At 39.2% G+C, this 25,762-nt stretch overlaps 1 protein-coding gene across 1 annotated transcript in view; it reads left to right on the top strand.

Annotated features, from left to right (window-relative positions):
* Window positions 1–25,762, top strand: part of cdh4 (cadherin 4, type 1, R-cadherin (retinal)) — a 324,629-nt gene that overhangs the window by 128,459 nt on the left and 170,408 nt on the right. The window contains exon 3 of the mRNA XM_052101106.1: window positions 3,773–3,796. Coding sequence (XP_051957066.1) covers window positions 3,773–3,796 — 24 coding nt within the window. The remainder of the gene's footprint in view (window positions 1–3,772; window positions 3,797–25,762) is intronic.

Below are 25,762 nucleotides of genomic sequence, written 5' to 3'. Positions count from 1 at the left end.
TAGCTCCACAATCTTAATTACATTGGTCTGTATTCGGTTGATTTATAACAATGAAATTAGTAATGTGTGAAGAGTATCTTTGGAGACTTTGTGTTTCCATCACAAAATGAGAATTGCTACAAATGGAATGAAATGGTGGAAATCACTAAGAATTAATTGTGGCCGCTGGTGGTGCCATGTATTTCCACATGCTTGCTGTCTTGTTTTGGCTCATGTTTCACTAAGGGAATAATGCAAATTAGGTAAAGGTGCAAACACGGTCAATAAGTTAGTGTTAAAATGCAATTTGCACGGTGCAATTCCTGATCTTGCCAGTCAGTTCTGAGTCCACAATTGTGAAGGATGCAGTAGACTACCATGTGATGGCATACTTTGATAGGACTATAATCCAGAGAGCTGTGTCGGCTCTTAATTTAAATGCAGAAAGTGTATTTGAAAACACATTGATATATGCCCAATTTACTTGCTTATCTTTGAACCATCATTTGTTGAATTGCTGCTGCTATGATCCCACAAAAATGTACACAAACATCTCCTTTAAATAAAATTATATTTACTGCCTGCTGTCTATGGGAGTGATAACACAATTTTAATTAACTTCACTAGGCATATAGTTTCATGACAAAGTGGCTATCTAAAATAAGTTATGTAGAAAGGAGGCATGTTTAGGCCAAAAAGAATGACAAAAACTTAAACACTGAAATATTTCCTGAAACATTATTTGCAGGATTTATATATAAGAAACATTGGCGACGCCTTTAGTTTGAGTATTTTATACAGCATGCATTGACCGTAATCACCACTGAACAATGACCTAAATCATCTGTATTTTCAAACAGAGGCATACATTGAAATGACCTTTCTGTTCAGAGATGTGTGAGAGAATGCTTACATAGGCATATAGTGAGAATGATTTGCACACTTAACATTGTGTGAATAGTGACTCTGTGACTCAGGGGAAGAGACAGTGTATAGACAGGAATTGCTGAGTGAGTCTTTGGAATGCTGGAAATGTTTTATTTAATTGTTTTCTTCAGGCAGATGCTCCTAAACTGAACTTAAATTAAAACACATGTCTGCATCCTGAATGAATCATCAGTGGCTGAGAATTTCTTAGTTCATTATTCAAATTATGAAAGTATTTATTTTTAAGATTTTGTTTGGGGTAAAGACAAGTTCCTTAATGCTTTACAGTTGGCTATGTCTGCACCACACGTGCTGAGTGTCTGAAATCGAAACAGTGAATGTTAGTCATCTCCTAGTGAGCGCTACAAGGTTTAGGCATGGGTGAGAGTTCAGACACAGCGTCGGATTCTGCATCCATGCCAAAATTCCAAGATTGTGTGCCAAATGTGTCTGTGTGAGCCTTAGGGAACATAGAGGAACTGCCTAAATTTGCAGCAGTGAGGGATGAGATACTGAATAAATGAGAGAATGTTATTCATGTAGAATAAAAGAACAACCAAGACATTATTTAGAAGACCTGCAGCACTCCGAATTGTTTGTGCTTGCTGAGTGATGTATCCATGTTGTGTTGCTTTCCTACATGCTTTAAAACACTGATTTCATACTCAAGAGGTGAAGGAAGTTTTTTAACTAGAAGAAGCTGCACAAAGTTGGGTTGCTTCATAGACTTTGGATTCCTTTTCCCCATTCTGCACAGAAAGTGAAATGGGACTTGCTAAAAAGAAAAAGGAAGCAGCTAATTGCACTAATTGTAAATAGCGTTAGTTACATAAAATACTAACATACATTATAGGAGAATCATTGCAGCATGTTTATAATGTTTATTTAGAGTCCCACCCTACACCAGCCCCTACCGCTAAACCTAACCCTAACCCTTTAAAAGATTATCCATGGTTTTACTACAGTAGCTATAGTATCACCATGGTATTTTGTAGTAAAATCATAGTTACCATTATTATATTACTATATTAAGACCATATAACTATAGTAAAACCATGGTTAATTTAATCTGGATTTAACCTTTATCACAACACCCCAGTGTTAACTGTGACCAAATGACTTTGAGGAAATCAACCTGTATATTAATTTTTATTTATTATTATAAGAAGAATTAAAAGAAAATATTAAGAGTGGAGACAGGAAACAGAATGGGGAAAAAGTTGGTCAAAAGAAGGATTAGAACAAGTTCTGTTGTACGTGCAGAAAAAAAGCATTTTAACACTGTTTTGCACTCCAAGCCACTGCAGCAACATTAGAGGCACAGTTTGTCTTAAATATCCATCAGACTATTGGAGTGCAAATTCCTGGGCTAGGTGGCAGGTACTTTTTATACCTAGTTGTAAAAAAAAACAAAAAACAAAATTGGATTAAATTAACACTAGATGATTTTATTATTTTCATTTAAATCTGGCCATATTAAAATATATGATAATAAACAACAATGTTTACCTACATATGTTTTTAAAACATTTTAATATATCAAAAAAGGCCACAAAGAGATTCTGTAAAAAACAAACAAAAAGACATTTGTGATGACACAAACACATTTTTTAATCTTGAGTTTTGCTTCTCAATCAAAATCAATCAAAATCAAATCACTTTATTGTCACACGACCATATGCACAAGTGCAACAGTGGGTGAAACTTTCACCCACTGTTGCACTTGTGCATATGGTCGTGTGACAATAAAGTGATTTGATTTTGATTGATTTGATTCTATTCATTGAAAATGATAAATTAAACTGATTCATGAAAATGAACCAAACTTAGCAACCATTTCTAACACAATTTTTGTTATTGAAGTAAGAGTAACAAAATCAAAACATCTTTCTTAATGCTCTCATGCCTTTCTTTAAAAAACCTAGGCCAAAATAAAAAGCACATTAAAGGAATAGTTCACCCAAAATGAAAATTCCTCATCATTTACTCGACCTCATGCAATCCCAGATGTGTATGACTTACTATCTTCCGAAGAACACAAACAAAGATTTTTAGAAGAATGTCTCAGCTCTGTAGGTCCTTACAATTCAAATGAATGGTGAGCAGAATCTCCAAAAATCACATAAAGTCTGTATAAAATAATCCATATGACTCCAGTGGTTCAATCCATATCTCTGGAATTGATATGATAGGTGTGGGTGAGATACAGATTAATATTTAAGTATTTTATTAAGATAAATCTTCACCTTTAACCAGCCCCAACCAGTAGGTGGCGATATGCACAAAGAATGCGAATTGCCCCAAAAATATTGGGCTTAAAATATTGATCTGTTTCTCATCCTCACCTATTATATCACCTCAGAAAATGTGGATTGATCCACTAGAGCCTTATGGATTACTTTTATGATGGCCATCATTCACTTGGATTGTATGGACCTACAGAGATGAGATATTCTTCTGAAAATCTTTGTTTGTGTTCTGCAGAAGAAAGGAAGTCATACACATCTGGGATGTGATGAGGGTGAGTAAATCTTGAGAGAATATTCATTTTTGGGTGAACTATCCCTTTAAAAACACTGCAACTGTCATGATGTTGCTTAACCTTATATCACTAGCAAAATGTTGGTAAATATATATTAAATATTCAATATATCACACAGCCCTAATTAGAGCAATATCATTATAAATTGAATCTCTCCCTGCTCTTGTGATGTCTGAATGTGTTTTGCTAGGTTTAACATGTCCTTACATTTCCTCATTTCATAGTCTGCTTGGTGTATTGAATCCTTGAGGACTGAGTGTACTTGTCTGTGTTGTTTGTAAATGTTCTGCTTCTAACCGTCTCTCTGTTTTCTCTCACTTGTAGATACCCTGCTGTCATCTGGCCATGGTAAGTACTATGGAAATATGTTCCCTGATAAAACTCTGCATGAGTCTGAATGTGCCACATTTCAAATTTCATTTTTGTTTTGCAAAGTTGGTCGGTAAATGAGCGTGACTTTGTCCAAACTGAGCATCGCTTCGGCAGCAGATGTTTTTTAAAACCCACCGTGCATACGTTCTGGTGTGATGCCTGACACAGAGAACCCAATATTTGTCAGTGATTACCGAAGACTCACCCCTGCTCCCTTGGTTTGAAGTTTCAAAGAGGGCACGTTTTCCCAGCATGCTCATTCAGATATTTTCGACTCACTTTGGTCAATCACCCCTTGCAGTTCTGTTGTATATTTCACACGTGTTTAGTCTGGCTGTTTGTAAAAGATGAGGCACCTGCCCCAGGTTGCATCGTACAGACAAATCCTTTTTCATTTACATTTGGCCCAAAGGGGGGGAATATTTAAAAGTGTGTTTTTCCTATTGAAGTTACACTGTGATAGAGCTTCAAACTGCACCCTATTCTTAACAAAATGGAGTGTTATGAGCATTGCAAAGTTCACAGGTGTGCGCATGTGCAGCATATAATGGACTGCAGGACAAGCATATTGTCCACCTGGAGAGCTGCTGGGCCAACTAGAAAATAACACCTGCACTGACCATTTCTGCATCCTTTCAGAGAGGAAGAGAGAGAAATAAGAAAAGAAGTAAAAAGCTTTGCAGATTCTGTTCTTAAAGGGCAATCCTGTAAATTTCAGGCTGTATATGTTTTGCATTCAAAGCACACTCTCTCACAATGCTTTTTTGGAAACAAGACATGGCATTGGGTCCAGTTTTTCGTTTACTCTGCACATTGCACTAGAATAGGATATGTTCAGGACAGAAGGCGGTGAATTTCCAGACCGGCAGATTTACTTTCTTTCCAGTGCTCTTTATTCAGATGGGTAAGTTGGTACAAATAGTGTGCTGCCCTTTAAGAATTCTGCAAATGCACCATATTGGATCAGAATATGGCTAATGCAAGTGCTTTGAAAAGCTTTAAAGAACATTGAAAGCTGCATCTGTTTCTAAAGGAAATGATTTGTCAGATAATTTTTATTTTATTTTATTTTACCTTTTTTTTTTTTTACACTGTGTGGTTTTAGAGTAAACAAAGGAAGTGGCCATATGGTTGAAGTGATGTAGAAAGATGTAGATTACATCATCCTGACAATAGTAATGGTAATGGTCACTGTTTAGACAGCAGGCATTACTCTCCTCCGGCTGCTTTACACAAATACACACACGCACGCACACACACTTCCTGTCTTAAGCAATGAGTGTGACTCAAACTGGTTAGAGCTGAGGTGCTAAGACACATGTACACACGCGCACACACATACAATGGCTGTATTCTCTCTTTCTCTTCCTGTATTTGAAAAACACATTATAAATGTATAAAGTGCATACTTTTTGTTTTTAAATCCTGATGGGGGCATTCAATTGTCTTCTGCTGTTTTTAAATGCAGCTAATTCAACATTCTATTGTCCATTTATTATACATTTATAAAGGTATAATACACCCAAAAATGAAAATTCTGTCATTATTTTCTCATTTTCATGTTGTTCCGAACCCGTTGTTCTTTATTCCGTGGAACACAAAAGGGGATATTAGACAGTATGTTAGTCTCAGTCACCATTCACCTGCATTGATTATTTTTTTCCATCCATTAAAGTAAATGGCGACTGAGGCTGTCATTCTTCCTAACGTCTCCTTTTTGGGTTCCACAAAAGAAAGAATGTTATTTGGGTTTATAACAACATATGGGTGAGCAAATGATGACCGAATTTTCATTTTTGGGTGAACTGTTCCCACAATGTAGAGGATGTATCCCCACATTGCATTTATAACAAACTTCAAGATTCCCTGTTATTGTTCAGTAAAATATTGTAAAACTTGGTATTTGATAAGATATCACTCTTTTATTCTTTCTATTCTGCTCTCACAATGTGAAAAACACAATAGACACTGCGGTCAACAGATTTAATGAACAATATCCTATTAATTATTCCACAGCACTACACTTGTCCTACCCTTCTCTTAATTTTCGTTCCCGATCTGTAGGGGGACTCGTTTTCCTTTTTCGACATTTCTATGTCCTATTAGCATAGGTTACTTTCGGAATGTATCTGTTGCAGGGAAACACAAAAGAACCGATAACTTATTTTTATCTGTCAAAATAAATGAAAGCATTTTGAACTATCCATCATTGTTTTAAAATTTCTGTAAACTGTTTTTATTTTTATTAACGCAGTCTTTGGAAACACACCCATGGATACATATTGTATATTGTGTGTGCACGCACACACACACACACACACACACACACACAACAAATTCTTTTTATGAATGTTTTTGCAGAATTTCTCTACTACCTCATTCTCTCTTTTTCTCTGTCTCACTCTCTCTCCCCCGTCACTCACCCCGCCATTCTTCACCATGAATACCGGTTGATGGCTTAAACTAAAGGAATGAAAGAATAAAAGGAGGGGAGTTTAAGGGAGATAGAGGAATGAAGATGAAAGAGTGAATGAAGGAGAACTCTGTGTCCTTGGCCTTTGTGTGGGACTGGCTGCACTCGGTGGTTTTGATGACAGAACGCTTTACAGCTGTCAGCTTATGCTTAGCTCACTACCCCAGAGAAAACCGCACACATTTCCTATATCATCTCTCTTCAGTCTTTATTTTTATTTCATTTATTTATTTATTTCATTGTATTTTTTAGTTTCTTCTGTTCGTCCTCTCATTACCATTTCACTTCTCTTTTGGGGATTTTTCTGTTGTGGTTTATTTGTTCCAGGGTCAGCTTCAAAACCACTGACTATATTTCTAAAATGTAGTTATTTTTATTTTCCACTTACCTTGTCAGGTATTAAAGGGTTAGTTCACCATGAAATGAAAATTGTGTCATCATTCACTCACACTAATGTCACTTCAAACCCATTTGACCTTCTTTCTATTATGGAAAACAAAAAGAGAAATGTTGAAGAATGTACTGGCCAATCTTTTCCATATAATGAAAGTTAATGGGGACCGAGTGCTGTTGAGCTGTACAATGACCAGCACCATAAAGATTTTCATAAAAATAGTCCATATGACAATTACACTATATTCCAAGTCTGAAGCCATATAAAGCCATACGATAGCTTTTTGTGATAAACAGACTGACATTCAAGCCATATACAAACTTGCAATCGGAAATGTGATTTTAATAGTATGATAACTTAATAATAATGGTCTGTTTGTCACACACAGTGGATTTAGAAGACTTGCACTATAGCATACAAGTTGTATGGACTATTTTTTATGATACTGTAAATGTGCTTTTTGTCATTTTGCAGCTCAACAGCCCAGATCCAGAAATGTTTTTCCCTTTGTCTAACAGAATAAAGAAAAGTCATGTAGGTTTGGAACAAGTTGAGGATGAGTACATAATGACAGAATTTTCATTTTTGGTTGAACAGTTTCTTTAAGCTCTTTTCAGATTAGCATATCACATTTGAGATGTCAAAAATCAAGTGGTCGCTAGGTCTGTCTCTAAGGCTCTACTGCAAAATCATGCTCTCTGAATATTTCTCATCTCCTCTCTCTCTCAGATTCAAATGAGCTTTTTTGGCATGACTGCATACAATGTTACCAAGGCATTCTGTAGTAGCAGTAATACAAATAAATAAATAATAATAAAAAATACAAATAAACAAAAAAATATTACATACTTAAAACAACATACAGGCAAGTGCACATATTGTAAAGAGAAGTAACTACAGAGAGCAATGAGTAACATTAAATCAAATTGACATTTTCGGTATTTAGTGAGGGGTCACCCTCTCTCCCTTAGATCATGACAAGAGGACACATACTCTGCTGCTAAATCTATACATTCAGCGTTCTCCTCAAGATCATGTGAGAGTTTCTCTATATTACTCATTCTGGTGAATTCAGTCAGTATCTGTCCCATGACTTTAAGATATGTGTGTCAGAGGTTCTCATATTTACTGCACTCAGTGAGAAAGTGAAGTTCACCCTCTATGATTGCGTTTTCTGTGCCAATGATGAATGTATTCTTCTAGGGCTGTTCAACTCATTTTAAATTCGTTTTAGTTTTGCATGCCTGCATTGAATTGATACATGCAGCTGATGTTTATCCACTAAATACTGTAAAGGGTCACGCTCTGGGTTTGCTGCTCTGTGTATAAATGCACAGTGATGCTGATATTCTGGGGAAGAATCTGACAGGTGGAACCAAAACTTACTGGCTCTCTTTTGAATGTCAGTCAAAAGAGGGAATCTGCCCAACAGCCCAGGTCAGAAGCACTTCTGTGAACTCCCAGAATATTTTTTACAGAATTCAAGGTGGAAAATTTCAACTGGACTTTTTTCCCAGGATTCATAATTCAGTTTATGTTTATGGCTCCAGATTTCTCTGCCATACATATGTATGAGTTTGATGACACTGTCACTCAATTTCAGCCACAGTTTAGTAGAGAATTTAAATAGTGATTTTCTTATCATCTTAAAATCCACGATCCCGGATCCGGGATTTAAAATTACGTCAGTAATAATGTACTTCCAATTTTTCTATGTATGCGGAGGAGTTATGAGCTCATATCTGGTACCATTTGAAAGCTTAGAATGTCTACTTTCTTGAGATATGCATCACTTTGGCATTTGTTTTACACTAAGTAACTTATTTACAATAAATTACATAGTTCCACCCATCAAAAGTCGTGTCATAATTATGTGCGTTTTTGAATACGCATATTTCTCATATCGCTCAAATATGACGCACATGTACAAACCATGTATCAAATGAAAGCTCTCATTGCCAGTAAGAAGTTCCAATAAGTCTTTTTATTGAGGTATAATCGCATATCTAATACACTTCGAATGAATCATGAAGTATACAATCAACATTTGTAAACATACAAGTGAAATTATTGAATATTTGCCGTGCTACTCGCACTAGACAGCACAGTTAGCCACAAATGCTACATAATCCTTTACCTTAGGTTATTCTCTGCAAAATGAGCCATTTTTCAGTGTTTTCTGTGGTTGTGTGCCCAAGTAATCCCTCGATATGTCACGCGAGTGCAGAAACACCACAAAGTAATGTTATATGATATTCAACAATCCAGGAAAATATGTAAACATCCGATCCGGATAAAGCATATATTGCCGTAAAGCTTAGACCCTCCGCTTTCCGGCAATGTCTCTCAAGATCAAATAGACCAATCAGGGGCTGTGATATTGCATCCTGACTGTGAAGTGATCACTAGGTAGGTTACGTCATAAAACACACAGACGCTGTCTCACCAGACACCTGAGCGCATATTTACCACTTTCAACAGTGTTTTATGTAATGACAAAGGGTTTTCTGTAAAATTACACTGGGATTTTGCATTTATAGCACTGTATATGGGTATGGGGAGACTTTAGATTTGGGTAGGCGGAAAGTACACCAAATAAAGGTAATATTCCTCCCTTCAAATAAATTGAAATAGATATTAAATAAAACATGATACAGACGAAATTCCTTTTTCAGGTATTTGCTGACATCTAGTGGAAACAGCCAAAACTGTCTGCTTGCTGCTAGGGTTTACAGGGCTTGAGTTATACACTTTCAAAAATGAATTTATATAAAAAAAATCAAAAAGCGCCTCTTTTTTTAGGAGGGTGTAAAATAGCTCAAGGATGGGCAAGGAGGAGGCGAGAACCGGCTTGTCAATATAAATGATAATTTAATGAAAACTTAAACCAAAACACATAAACAAACACACACACGACGGACATGCCCATAATTCTCTCTCTCGAACCATCGTCACCGGCGGCCTTTATCCCTCGCGCGCCTCATCAGGCCGATTGGGGACCGGGCGCGCGATATTCTGATCGGCCGCGCCCCCCCTCCGCTCCACACTCCTCCCGGCGTTATCTCAGGCCGGGGTGCCACCGGCATGACGTACACCCCCCATCCCTGGGGCGGGTGTATCTTAGCGTCCCGCGTGGTCATCCCCGCCTTCCTCACCCTGGGAGGAGAGGAGGGAGAAAAAAAAACAAACAAACAACAAAATAGGCGAGGGAAAAGGCCAACACGGTGCGAAAGGGAGAGAGAGAGGAGAGAGAGAAAAAAACTCACTCACCGGTTCTCTGATGTACCGTCGCGTGGTCCTCGAACACTCCTCCACACTCAGGTGGACGACAGCCGCTCCAACCCCGGGCAAACCGGTGACACCTTCGACCCCCAGCGGGCAGAACGCGCCTCCGCTTTTCTGGCGGCAAATGGGGACACTCCTCCGCCCCTGGCAGCGGCTCTACCGCTCCGGGCGGTCGGAGAGATTATTCCCTCCTCTCCTCGCGGACGGCGGTCTCCCTCGACCCCTCCGCGTCTCGGGACGGCAGGGCACTCCTCCGCCCGGCAGCGGCTCCCTCGCTCCAGGCAGTCGGGTTATCCAGTCCCCATTTGCCCCGCGGATCGACGACCGCTCCTCGCGATCCGGGCGGTCGGGCTACTCCAGTAACCCGGAAGATGGCAGCGGTGCTCCCCAGGGTGGACGGCAGTGTCGAGGACTCTGCGACGGGCATCCCTCCTCCCTCCCGGCTTCGGCACCAATGTAAAATAGCTCAAGGATGGGCAAGGAGGAGGCGAGAACCGGCTTGTCAATATAAATGATAATTTAATGAAAACTTAAACCAAAACACATAAACAAACACACACACGACGGACATGCCCATAATTCTCTCTCTCGAACCATCGCCACCGGCGGCCTTTATCCTCGCAGCGCCTCATCAGGCCGATTGGGGACCGGGCGCTGATATTCTGATCGGCCGCGCCCCTCCGCTCCACACTCCTCCCGGCGTTATCTCAGGCCGGGTGCCACCGGCATGACGTACACCCCCCATCCCTGGGGCGGGGTGTATCTTGCGTCCCGCGTGGTCATCCCCGCCTTCCTCACCCTGGGAGGAGAGGAGGGAGAAAAAAAAACAAACAAACAACAAAATAGGCGAGGGAAAAGGCCAACACGGTGCGAAAGGGAGAGAGAGAGGAGAGAGAGAAAAAAACTCACTCACCGGTTCTCTGATGTACCGTCGCGTGGTCCTCGAACACTCCTCCACACTCAGGTGGACGACAGCCGCTCCAACCCCGGGCAAACCGGTGACACCTTCGACCCCCAGCGGGCAGAACGCGCCTCCGCTTTTCTGGCGGCAAATGGGGACACTCCTCCGCCCCTGGCAGCGGCTCTACCGCTCCGGGCGGTCGGAGAGATTATTCCCTCCTCCCCTCGCGGACGGCGGTCTCCCTCGACCCCTCCGCGTCTCGGGGGACGGCAGGGCACTCCTCCGCCCCCGGCAGCGGCTCCCTCGCTCCAGGCAGTCGGGTTATCCAGTCCCCATTTGCCCCGCGGACGACGCACCGCTCCCGCGATCCGGGCGGTCGGGCTACTCCGTAACCCGGAAGATGGCAGCGGTGCTCCCCAGGGTGGGCGGCAGTGTCGAGGACTCTGCGACGGGCATCCCTCCTCCCTCCCGGCTTTCGGCACCAATGTAAAATAGCTCAAGGATGGGCAAGGAGGAGGCGAGAACCGGCTTGTCAATATAAATGATAATTTAATGAAAACTTAAACCAAAACACATAAACAAACACACACACGACGGACATGCCCATAATTCTCTCTCTCGAACCATCGTCACCGGCGGCCTTTATCCCTCGCGCGCCTCATCAGGCCGATTGGGGACCGGGCGCGCGATATTCTGATCGGCCGCGCCCCCCCTCCGCTCCACAGAGGGTTATTACTGTTCAGACAACATATATTTAATTTTTTTTAATTTTTAGCAGTGTTTTATGCAGCTTCAAAGGGTTTCCTGTCAAATGACACCAAAACTGTGTATTTAGGCCAAAGTATGTGGGAATGGGAAGCTTTTTAATTTGGGTAGGCCAAATCCAGGCGGAAATCCCCAAAAATGGCAAGGATCTTAAGAGGATTTATACTATAATAAGCCTGTGGAAAAACTTTTTTGTCTTGAAGACTATGTTTATTTTGAAAGATTATCACTTTTGATTGGTTGATTGGTAATGCCCAATTACTTAAGTAATTTGCTAAAATTGAGAGGCTTTCACATAATCCCTCTTCAGTAGGTGATAGCAGCTGCAGGTCATCAGCTTATACAATCCTTTTTATTTCTCTGTCCTCTAGAGTCCAGGGCTACATGAGTTTTAAGGCATTGTGGCCAATTCATTGATATACATATGAAATGAAGTTGGGCTTAGGCTATAGCTTTGACAAATTCCCTTATTCTGGCTGAAATAATCAGTTTGTCTGTTGTTTATTTTAATACAGTATTTGTTGTCTTTGTACATATACTTTATTAAATCATAAACCTTTCCCCCTAATGGCTCCTACACACTACACAACTTTCAAAGACGTCGGATCGTGGTACAGTTCATATTACAAAACTGTCTGTCTTGTCACTGAAGTCGTAGCATTTTCAAATTACACTACGAATCCGCAACAGGGGTGAACACATTACAAGACATTTCACTATTGGTGAATCCCCGATAACTCTGCCTGGACTCCAAATTACGTTTCACAACAGAGTACACGCGAGAAGTGATAAGAGATACGAAAACAAATGCATGATCATATGTTATGCATTTCAGAATTGTATATGTATGTTTTTACATAAAATGTACATGTGTCAAGGCATCATATATTTTATTTGGTCACAATATGAAAAAGTAGCTCCTACTTAAAAATCTACCTATTTGCTTGCCTGACTGTCCAAGAGAATTGGCAATTTCTCTCCAACTCTTCTCTTTCTCCACCCGGATGTGGTACAGTTCAGAGGAAACATCAAATAGGCACTGGTGCTCCTGCCAACGTTCCACAAATTTTTCCTCCATTTCTTCGGTCCAATTAGAGTTTCTTGATACCGCAGCCTGATGCAGGTACATCAGGACTCCTCCCACTGAAAATTCCCGTGCCCTGTTTCTTGCTCTCTCAACGCTGCTGTTGTATTCAGTCAAAACATATTTCACACTGCACGATTTGGAGTCGCAGACAGGTCCAGATATTTAACATTCTAGATATCTCGCTGACATCGGCAACACGTCGGCGATTCTCTATTTGATAGTTCATAGATTGCCCACGATTTCAGGCTTCTGTTGGCGATTTCCACAAAACTGTCGGCGAGCGAAAATTGGGCTTAAAATCATGTAGTGTAAACTCGACATAACCCACTCTGAATACATTTTAGGGACAATCCATCATGCCAAACCAAATCAAAGGATTTTTATTATTATTTTTAATCAATAAAACACCCAAATAGTTTTCCTTGTTTTGTTTGGTGGACATGTTTGTGTATAAGTGAGTGCAGAGTGTATATATGATCAGTTGTTCTCTGTTTTGGCATGAATCCAATTTGACAGTTGTGTAAAGTCTTGTTTTCTTGGATATATTGGGTTAATCTGTCATTTTTAATGCATAGTTGTTTGGGTTAAATTTGTTGCCTTTTTTGAAGATTGGAATGATTTGATTTTCTTTCCAATTCTCAGGAAAGTGTCCTGATTTTAAAAGCGCACTGAATAATTTGAGAATGCCATCATTCAGTCTGGGGTTGCCATGTTTCAACATCATTGCATTTTCCATCTGAGCCACAAGATTTTTTATTTTTAAGGGATTTTATTTTTTCGGTTCCTTTAGTGATATGGGATTGTCCAAATTATTTAATTGACTGTAAAATCAGGTTCTCAATATGGAAAGGAGGAAGAGGGGACCAGGTGAAAAATCCACGTCAGACATTTAATACAAATGTTTCAGTGTATTACAAAACAATAACATGCACTGTTTTTCAGCCAGCTACATATAAACATAAAGACGCTCACACACACATACATAGGGCTGACAGTTGGGCAGAAAAACTACATTCAAATTTCAAATAATATTACAATTTTGAAGTCAGCTGATTCTTAAACTGACATTGTTTCCTTAGTCCTCAAGAGGGCGCTTTAAATACATAAACCATACATCACCATTATATTATTACAAAGAACATTCCTGCCTGTTAAAAAAAAGCATTAAATAAATACAAATTTTAGTCAGTCTATATTCTCAAATGTTAAGAAAGAAATAAAATGAGAGGGGGAAACACTTCAATAGGCAGTCCACGTGGTGTTACACTGGCACTGATGCCACAATATACTCATAATTAGCTTCATAATTACAGCAAAATATTAATATTTTATTTATTCATTTGAATTGTAGGCAGGGTAGCAATATTCCCAGAGAGCAGAGGTATTCGGCTGAATTTGTTGGTGTAGCGGCTCAGACTATGAGCCTAGGCCTAGGCCAGGGGCTATTCAATCAGATGGAACACAACAGAATGGAACAGAATGCAAAAATCTCAAGACACACATTTCCAAGTTGAATATCATTCCTGTCAAAGCAATAAAAACATACTGCTTAATCTGAGAAATGCTTATGAGAGGGCAAGACGCAATTGCCAAGTACCTCCACCAACTGTAAGAGGCTGCTCACACCGAACGCTTTTGCAACCATCTATTTGCTTTTCTATGTAAACTGCACTAGACGAACATCTTAGTTTTGCCTTGTTTTTGTTTGTATTCAGCATCTCAAGCTGGGGCGCTGTTTTTTAGATGCTGTTTTAGAATTAAAAAGAACTTTAAAATGCATCTTGAGAGACCTGCTTTCTGTTAAGCTTTATTTGTTGTGATGTATCTAGCCTTTTGCAAAAGAAGTGATCTGAAGTCATTGTCAGTGCTTGTCATACATCCAAAATTTGAATGCACAGTTTTAGCATTAGAATGTGCATTTTTTTTAATTTGCTGAATTTTGAATTTTTATTTGACAGCCCTACACAGACAGGCTTCTTTTGTCTCTCTAGAATTGCAGCTCTGGTTCCACTTTATCCTTCTTCCAGCTGATTTTGTTCATTCGCCCCCAGCCATTCCTCAACCCTCGGCCATGCAAACTCACCCTCCACATTGACCCTTTACTGTGCAATTTTTTGGGTGGGGTTTTGTTTATTTTGTGTACAATGCGACCCCAAATATTAGGCTAATTGTATTCCTCAGGATTAGTTTTATTATTGAACAAAGTCAATGCTCTCAGTCAATCCAGAATGTTATTGAACCTCAAGCCTGAATGTTTAACAAAGAAAAAGTTAGCTTTGTCTTTCTCAAGGGAATATATAAGTGTGCACAATTATTGGGCAACCATTAGTGTGCACAATTATTAAGCAAATATAAATAAAAATAAATTCTCCTAACTCAAGTAAGTGCATCAAATAAGTGACACAAAATGACAATTAAATAAAATGTTTGGCCTTTCAAAAATATTCAGTGACCTATATAGCCAGCCTTCTTTTCAATAACTGCTATGAGCCTTCCATCCATGGAGTCTGTCAGTTTCTTGATCTGTTAACGATCAACTTTCACTGAAGCAGCAACCACAGCCTCCCAAATGCTATTATTGTATTGTCTTCCCTCACTGTCAGTCTCACATTTGAGAAGGGCCCACAAGTTTTCAGTAGGATTTAAGTCAGGTGCAGAAGCGGGCCAATTCATTATTTTGGCATCTTTTAGGCCCTTGCTGGCTAGCCAAGCAGTGGAGTACTTGGATGCATGTGATGGAGCATTGTCCTGCATACAAATCTTGGCCTTCTTGAATGCTGAGGACTACTTCCTGTACCACTGCTTGAAGAAAGTACACACCAGATACTGGCAGTAGGTTTGGGAGTTGAGTTTCAGTCCATCTTCAACTCAAAAAGGTCCAACTACTTCATTCTTAATGATAGCAGCCCATACCAGTACCTCTCCTCCACCTTGCTGGTGCTTTACTCGAAGTGGTGCCATGTGTCCATTAGTGATCCAGCCACAGGCCCATCCATCTGGTCCATCAAGAGTCACTGTCATTTCATCAGTCCATAAAACCTTTGAAAAATGTGTCTTCATGTATTTCTTTGCCCAATCTTGATGCTTCAACTTGTGAATCTTATTGGTGGTTGTGAATCTGGTGGTCGTGTTTCAGCCTTCTTGACCTTGGCCATGTCTCCGAGCACTTGACACCTTGTAGTTCTTGATACTCCAGGTAGGTTGCAGTTCTGGAATATGGTAGCATTTTAGCATAATGGGTTCCTGGTAGCTTCAAGTTTAATTTTTCTCAAGTCTTTTGCAGTTAAGTTGTGCCTTTTCTTTTCTGTGCGTTTTTTGTGCCCCGGTTGACTATTCGCAACAAAATGTTTGATTGCCCAGTGGTCAAGCATCAATAGTTTAGCTATTTCAAAATGTTTGAATTTTCAGTGCCAGTTAAATCTCTTTTTTGGCCCAATTTTACCTGAGGTAATGAAGCTGACTAATAATTATGCAAACCTTGATAAGGTATTAGTCATTGATATAGGGAGCCACACCCTCCCTTATTATACAAATATATTTCACCTAAAAATTATTGAATCCAATAAGCATTCAAGTTTATATGGTTTGGAGTTGGACAATTTGCATGGAAATAAGGATAAGGTCAAAATACTCACTTTCTAATAATTGGGCATGCAGTATATAAAGGTTTCTAAAATGTACTGTCCAGGTGTTTGGGTCACAGATGGAAATGTGTTATCTGTCTCTCTCGCTCCCTCTCTCTCTCACACGCACAGTTTAATTGGTGCTACCTGAGGTAGGCCTTGGTGTAATTGTTATAGTAGAAAGTGCCTTGGTCGGCTGGTTTTAAAGCATTTTATCTGTAATCTACCGATTGAATATGCTTTTTTCTGCCAGCCGAGCAAATTGTTCAAACCAATCAGGTGCACGACGGGGGAAAATAGAGCCAAAGAAGCAATTCAGCTCCGTAACAGCCAAATCACAAACCAAGTCGGCAAGAACATCAAATTTAGTGACAGACAACACAATGCATCTTTTAAGTTTACTCACACACAAAAAAATTAAACAGAGATGTATTCATCTCTCTCTCTGTCTCTGTGTGTGTGTGTGTGTGTGTGTGTGTGTGTGTGTGTGTGTGTGTGTGTGTGTGTGTGTTTGTGTGTGTGTTAAAAATGGATAACAGGGAAAGATAAACAGTCAGTAATTTAGGGATGGGCAATACCTGGATTTTCTTTTCACTCTGATAACTCATACTATCAAGGTCAATATCGATAGCAATACTTTTTTCTAATGTGCTGCTGGTTGTACTATTAGTTAAAGTGCCCCGTTCTTCATTTCAATTAATTGTATGCCATTGTGTTGAGGTGTTGTGTTGTTGGTGCATTGGTTTGTATTAGATTTCATGATTAATATTGGAAATATCTGTCATAATTTTGATTAGTTTTGTGATGCTGTTTATTCGAATTCATAATATAATATGCACACCCTTGTCGATTTGCCTATTTGTGGTTTACTTTCACATTTACTTGAGCTTTTTGACGTGGATGTGCAAGTCTTAATGGTGTTTTTTGCTGAGATTAAATCATTAGGAATGTCTGTGCCCACACTAATTAATGACCCTGAGACACCACTGATTTGTGTGTAGCCGTTGTTATGTTATTCAGGGTTCCCGCGGATCCTTAAAATGTCTTAAAATATCTTCAATTCAGTTTTCCAAAATTGAAGGTCATAAAAAGCCTTAAATATTAAATAAACAAAATTTTTATTTTAATTTGAAGAGGTCATAAATTTGGGGCAGAAAGACAAGAATAGTGATATGGCCTAATGCGATTATCAAATTTCAAATTAATGTGCTGTGTCCTTCAAAGTGAAAACGTGGCACTCTTGTATTTTCTCCAAACACGTCGGGGCTTGTGAATGTTTTCAGCTGTTGTAGAGCAGCTCAAATCATTAAGCTATATCGGAAATTTATTACAAACTATCACTACAGATCAACTGTCGATAATGATGATATTGTGTTGATGAAATATGACAATGTTTACTTTTAATAGTTTATATCGTAATACATTGTAGATTACTGTAGGAGTACACATTTTATATCTCTTATTTGTTTGAATGAGCAGCTGGAAGCAGTGAAGAACAAGTATTTCAAAATAAGAGTCCTCTGTGTATTTCAAAATGTTTGTATTTAAAGTTAAAAGTTACATGCTATTATTCAATCTGCCTCCCTAACCATAAAGTGCATCTGGAATTTAATTTAATTTGGACTCTTGTAGCCTCTGTCTGACCTTCTCCATCACAGAAAGAAAATACTAAGAACATTTAATTTATTCACATTATTGAATCAGCACAATCCAATATCAGTCGACCTCTAATTTGTATCTGTTTATGTAATGGTATGGTAAACCAATTTTAATGTGATATATATGTGTGTGTGTGTGTGTGTGTGTGTGTGTGTGTGTGTGTGGAAAACATGTCTTGGGTATTTAAAATTTGCATATAGCCTACCCTGATAAGCAATGTTAGCAATGATATTTTTTTAGATTATGTTGGTTTGGTTTGTTTTGGTATGGGAATACTGTATTAATTAGATTTGTTCAGGTTTTGGAAAAGGTCTTATAAAGTCTTACATTTGATTTTAAAAACTCTGCAATTTAGCAAAACACAATTTAGGCTGCAATTGCAGTGAATGATTTCTGCATCGCTTTTGCAAGCAGAGTCTGCCCAGTTTGATCAATATCTTGTTCATAGCGGGTGTATTTTTAATACAATACAGTAATAAATGCTGCCACCCAGGGGACGTGGCATAGCCTCTTATTCTGCATACTTCCAAATAGACCCTCCTATTAGCTTTTCAAAAAAAGACCTGGTAAGAAATGCATTAGTCTAGAGTAGTACATTTTAATACAGCGCTAAGCAGAAAATAGGAACTTAATAGCTGGGGTTAATGTGAGTATGATCCAAAACCAGCTGACAGATATGAAGATAGATAACTAGAAATATACCATACATACTAAATATGCAAGGCTAAAATCCCACACCTCTATTGTGTTCACTTACTTTCTCTCTCTCTCTCTGCTCTCTTTCTTGGAGAGCCATACCAGTCCAGCTAATAGGTTCACCATTGGAGTGGCTCTCCAGAAGTCACCCACCGAGGAGGAACGTCCAATTTGGCTGCTTCTGGTGGAAGCACTTTCCTTGCCATCATGTTGGCATTGTAGGATAGAGATGCTAGTTGTAGATTGGCAATGATTCGACAGGCACTGCCTCCGAAATTCATTTATCAGCACTGTAAAACCTTCCAGCAAGGATGACAGGAGAAGACAGTTCTTCAAACTCAAGGTGCAACTTTAATGTACACACTTCCCACATACACAGTACTTTACACACACTCCGTTAAACATATTAAGGAACACAGTAGGCTTCCTTGTGTCAGACTTCCTCCTAAAGGTTCTGTGGCTGCCACTTTTATCCCGCTCTCCCCGTGCTCACTGAAATTAGACACAGGTGTTAGGTATAATTTAGCTCAGGTGTAAGCTCCCTTACCGCTTTTCTCTCATGGACGGGCGCTTGACCACGCCCCCACTGCCACAAGCACAATTACAGAAAAAATTATATTTGCACTGCACAGTTATCGAACTTAAGGATCGGTTCTGACTGCTACGTTGTGGAGGATACAGCAGACTATTACAATGATCTGAAATACTTTACTGGTACTGTGCAACATCAATCCACTACTTTGATCTAGACACCTAATCAACTATTTAAAATGCAAAAAACAGTGTGTTCAAACATGCTCAATCGTTTTCCGTTGTCTGTTGTTCTGTTGACTGCCTGCTTTCTCTGGGTGGATATAGTGCAACATTAATTGTGACAGGTACATAGCACTGAGTTTTGTGAGTAAAGCCTGCATTACACTACATAATATACTAGGCATCATGCATAATTTGTCGAGCTTTGTTGCCCCGTGCGTTTGATTTCCATTGGTTGCTTACCTCGTGAATTCAGTTTTAAGTCATGGAGCATAATACACTGCCAAATTTTCTCTGTAGTCATGGATAGTCAAAATAGTAAACATGGTTGATGTTCACAGACTAAATGTAATCATAGTTAGAGCGTATGAAATCGGACTCAGTAACCGTCAAACACTGTGCAATTTTATCAGACTCCAACTAACCTGTATACTGTAGCTAAATGCACCTGCACAAGCAGGGCTCCAAGCACACCTTAATTTGATTCTACTTCTGTAGTGGTACATCTTTGTTTTGTTGTACTGTGCTGTTTTGTAGTGTGATGTTTTTTTTGGAATAATTTCCAAAAATTATTTTCCATTTCCCATTTTTCTTCCTAATTTGGAATTCCCAATGCACTCTAAGTCCTTGTGGTGGCATATTGACTTGCCTCAATCCGGGAGGCGGAGGATGAATCTCAGTTGCCTCTGCATCTGAGACCATCAACCTATGCATCTTATCACGTGACTTGTTGAGCGTGTTACTGCAGAAACATAGCACGTGGAGACTTCATACTATTCTCTGCGGCATCCACACACAACTCACCATGCGCCTCATCGAGAGCAAACCACATTATAGCGAACAAAAGTAGGTTAGCCCAGTGACTCTACCCTCCCTATCAACCGGGCCAATTTGGTTGCTTAGGGCCAATTTGGTTGCTTAGGAGACCTGGCTGGAGTCACTCAGCATTCCCTGGATTCGAACTCATGACTCCATGGGCACCTGGATTTTATATATATATATTATTTTTTTGTCCTTTCTCTACACAGTTGTAGTGGATGGACAGGTGCAGTGGTGCTGAAAGCCCTTATATGGAGATGGTTTGTGTGTGTTTTATGTAAATTACTTACTGTGGCTCCTACATAGAATAAGTATTTATTAACATTATAACAAGGGTAAGAACAAATTCATGTGAGTATGCAGCTGTTGTGAATGTGGAGGAAATTTTTCATGAGTACTTTTCCTGTGTGTATAAGTATGCAAATTCCATGCAATTATTAGTGAATTACCCACTGACTTATTTTTTATTAGGTGCTGAATTATTTCAGCACATTTAGCAACTGATTAAACTGTATGGTCTGTGGTTAGTTAATAAGATGCTGGTAGTTGAATTACCATGCACAGAAGTGGTGTAACTATTTAGTGAATTTGCTTCTGTTAGTATAGATTTTTGTGTAGTGCAGAGACTCTTTCTGTTCATTGTTTATCACTCTGTATATTTAAGGAACTGACTTTTTGACGATTTTAAAGAGTGATTACATATTAGCTTATATTATTAGCCAACAGCTGTTGCCAACCTCTGGATCGCAGAAATGTTGTTTCCTGTGGCGGCATGTGTGTGTACTGTGTACCCATCTGTATGTGTTTGTTTAAGTACCAATTTAAAACATCAGTACTTTTGGCTCCTTAAGGATATAATCTCATATATAAGTACACAAGGCATGGCAGATGGTGTGATAGAGGGTTACCGCCAGTGAACTGTCACTTAGGAACACAGATTTATTGTCAACGAATCAACACTACACTTCAATTTAGCTTTCATAGAATTGCAAGAACTTTTTACCTTCTCCATACTGGGATAATGTTCATGTGATGAAAACACTTAAGACATGACATTTGTTTTTGATTATACAACGCAGCACACTGGTAAATAAAAGTCATAGAGCCACAGCTGTGCTAAAACTGCACATCTGCTCTGCTGTAAGCCTGAGCTCCACAAACAGAGTTGAAAAACAGTGCCAAACAAACTGCATTACGGCTATCAATCAGTTGAGCAGGGCGCAGATTCAGGAGCTAAAATGAATTTGTGGTTGGTTGTCGTTTTCAGGTGATGCAGTGTGGTGGACAGGAAAGAAAAAGATGATAAAGAGCTTTTGGTTTATACTTCAGAGCTAGCAACTGTTTGTGTGGTTGTCCAGGTTGACAACTTTGGCAAGGAGGGCTTGACGGCTCTTTAGCATGTGGATTTTTATTCAAGGCAATTAATAGGTCACAATGTAATTTTAGCACACACACACACACAATCACACGCAGAGTATATAGTATATATATATATATATATATATATATATATATATATATATATATATACTGTCAAAATCTAGGCATAGGTTGACTACTTAGAAGATGCTAAAATATAAAATATTAAGTTTTTATTTATTTTGGATTTTGTTTTGTCACAACATAATTCCCATGGTTCCATGGTGTGTGTATATATATATATATATATATATATATATATATATATATATATATATATATATATGATTTTTGTAATTTTTTTATTTTTTACAACAGTTCAATGAACAAGTACATTTAAAAAAATTGGGGAAAACCGAGTACGGTCATAAAAACACATTGTGCATGGAACTACTTTCTTACGCGACAAATCAGAATCTGCCGTTGATGGTTCAAACCAAATTATGCGTCCAAGCCTCCATTAGTAATTCAAAAAGTTCACTTCAGAAATAGTATCATGGCTTGTGCTGTTTCTAACAATTTATTGGATAAGGATAGACGGCTGGATGTGTGTGTGTGTGTGTGTGTGTGTGTGTGTGTGTGTCTGTGTGTGTGTGTGTGTGTGTGTGTGTGTGTGTGTGTGTGTGTGTGTAGAGAGAGAGATATGGAGAGAGAGAGAGAGAGAGAGAGAGAGAGAGAGAGAGAGAGAGAGAGAGATGGAGCGTGTGCAATCACATGTTGCCACGCCCAAACAGAGATGCTGTCAGCTTTCTCAGTGGAAAATAGACATCCAAGCAGGGGTATTCCTCTCTATTTCGCGGTAGCCTCCGCCATTTTAAACAGTATGTATACAAAGTATAAGCACTTGAGAACAGTAAAAAATCAGTCTGTTGTGTCTCTCAGCATGAGCTTTAATCCTAAAGTTGTCCGTTTAAAGCGTTAAAAGCTATTTCCATCTTTGGTAATGTATTAATAATACGAGTGCTTGAGCACAGTTCTATGTAAACAATGACTAATGGATTCACTTTATGTCACCAACTGGCTCATATTACAGACAAAATTCATCTTTTGCCACCACCTGCTGGCTAACATATGTAATTTCAAAAATAAAGCCAGTAACTCCTAACAGATACACTTTAGTTTAGAACAGCATGAACGCGGAATGATACACACAGTGAAGCGTCCGAGTGCTGATGATGTCACACCATCAGTGCTCATGGAACGTCTATCGTCCTATCTGGTTCGAGGAACGGAACCAACTGGGGAATATATATATATACACTCACCTAAAGGATTATTAGGAACACCTGTTCAATTTCTCATTAATGCAATTATCTAATCAACCAATCACATGGCAGTTGCTTCAATGCATTTAGGGGTGTCGTCCTGGTCAAGACAATCTCCTGAACTCCAAACTGAATGTCAGAATGGGAAAGAAAGGTGATTTAAGCAATTTTGAGTGTGGCATGGTTGTTGGTGCCAGACGGGCCGGTCTGAGTATTTCACAATCTGCTCAGTTACTAGGATTTTCACGCACAACCATTTCTAGGGTTTACAAAGATTGGTGTGAAAAGGGAAAAACATCCAGTATGCGGCAGTCCTGTGGGCGAAAATGCCTTGTTGATGCTAGAGGTCAGAGGAGAATGGGCCGACTGATTCTAGCTGATAGAAGAGCAACTTTGCCTGAAATAACCACTCGTTACACCCGAGGTATGCCGCAAAGCATTTGTGAAGCCACAACACGCACAACTTTGAGGCGGATGGGCTACAACAGCAGAAGACCCCACCGGGTACCACTCATCTCCACTACAAATAGGAAAAAGAGGCTACAATTTGCAAGAGCTCACCAAAATTGGACAGTTGAAGACTGGAAAAATGGTGCCTGGTCTGATGAGTCTCGATTTCTGTTGAGACATTCAGATGGTAGAGTCAGAATTTGGTGTAAACAGAATGAGAACATGGATCCAACATGCCTTGTTACCACTGTGCAGGCTGGTGGTGGTGGTGTAATGGTGTGGGGGATGTTTTCTTGGCACACTTTAGGCCCCTTAGTGCCAATTGGGCATCGTTTAAATGCCACGGCCTACCTGAGCATTGTTTCTGACCATGTCCATCCCTTTATGGCCACCCTGTACCCATCCTCTGATGGCTACTTCCAGCAGGATAATGCACCATGCCACAAAGCTCGAATCATTTCAAATTGGTTTCTTGAACATGACAATGAGTTCACTGTACTAAAATGGCCCCCACAGTCACCAGATCTCAACCCAATAGAGCATCTTTGGGATGTGGTGGAACGGGAGCTTCGTGCCTTGGATGTGCATCACACATATCTCCATCAACTGCAAGATGCTATCCTATCAATATGGGCCAACATTTCTAAAGAATGCTTTCAGCACCTTGTTGAATCAATGCCACGTAGAATTAAGGCAGTTCTGAAGGCGAAAGGGGGTCAAACACAGTATTAGTATGGTGTTCCTAATAATCCTTTAGATGAGTGTGTGTGTATATATATATATATATATATATATATATATATATATATATATATATATATATATATATATATATATATATACACACACACACAGAGTGCAGTAATGTCATTAACAATATTTTTTTTTTTCCCTGGAGTGGAAAGCTGCACTCTTTTCTTTGCTAATTTGGAATTTGATCTCATATCCTTCCAATTGTAAACATTCTGTTGTTTCAGTCACATTTTTATGTGTGAAATGCCTACAGTTTAACACATCAATTATTCAATTATCAAATAAATCAAAGCCACCAGAGGCCATGCATTGCAGTCATTTTATGATGATTAAGGGTTGTGAATGACAGGTCACAAGAAGTGTTGAAAACTACATTATTATAAAAGACACCAATGCTTAATGAACAATTATTTCTAATATTTCAGTTATCACAATAAACAATTCTTCTATCAAGTATTAAAGTTTATTGGCCTAACTGTAGTTGTTTATGGTTGCCATTCATGCATTAATATAGAATTCAGTTGGTGTGTTTTTTTACAATGTACACGGCTCATCCAATCAGAATTTAGAGTGTGAACAGGGCAGTGGTCTCCGGTTTTACCGTTAAATTTGCTTATATCTTATACTGAAATAAAAAGGGTGAAAGAAACACTCAACAGTAAATACTTTCACTCCATCTCTTGTTTTAACACAGATTCTGTACTTCAGTGGTAGTGTAGCATTAAGGCCTATGAAGATCAACTGTGTCCAGGCATATCCCTATACAAATTAGATAGCAAAAGCCATTATTACATCTAATGTCTTCATGGCTCTACCAGCACTTAAATTACAACCTTTCTGCACCTGTTCACAGAAAAAGAACAAAAGGAAACCATTTTCATTACTGCCATTCTAGCTCTTTTTCTCTTTCAATTTCTCTCTAGATAGCTTGAATAAGAACACACCCCATTTATTAGATTCTTCGGTTGGATCACCCATGCTTGTTAGCCTTTAAAAAAGGGAAGGGAGGGGGTAAGAAAGAGAGAGAGCTTTTCATAAGCTGAAATATATTTCACTAACACAGAGCATTGAGGATGTGAAAACTGTTCTTACACCCCAAAGAGCATACACTTCAAGTAAAACTCTCCAGATTCCTGTCAATTTTTCTGAGGATAGTCATACTTCCGATTTAAACTTTTGCTTTACAAGAGAAACACTCTATCTAAACAAATTGTCTAGCAAACAAGAGGTTTTGGATTTTCATTGTGAATTGTAGCCTTCATTAACCTACTGTATATTAATCTTTAAATGCATTGTGTACTGTATTGCCCAAAGCATTAGTCATTGTATAAACATAATATACAGTAAACATCAAGCTGTCATGGACAATTTTGATCTTATATTTCTGGAAATGTAAGCCTAAACGTAGTTCTAGCAGGAAGATCTCGGGATTCATTCTATCAGGCATCTCAATCACAACACAGCCTCCTCTTTTATAAGGCCACTCGGGTGTTCCTCATAGTTGCTTACTTCCATTCCCCCCTCCACCCCATCACCACCAGTTTAGGTCCTGTCCTCGTGGGTGTAAGATCTGCTCCCCTGCCGTGATTGCTTTCGGTAG

Source organism: Xyrauchen texanus, chromosome 32 (genome assembly GCF_025860055.1).
Source record: "Xyrauchen texanus isolate HMW12.3.18 chromosome 32, RBS_HiC_50CHRs, whole genome shotgun sequence".
In the NCBI taxonomy this organism is placed as follows: domain Eukaryota; kingdom Metazoa; phylum Chordata; class Actinopteri; order Cypriniformes; family Catostomidae; genus Xyrauchen; species Xyrauchen texanus.
The sequence above is the reverse complement of the archived record's forward strand: the minus strand, read 5'-3'. Positions and strand labels throughout refer to the sequence as shown.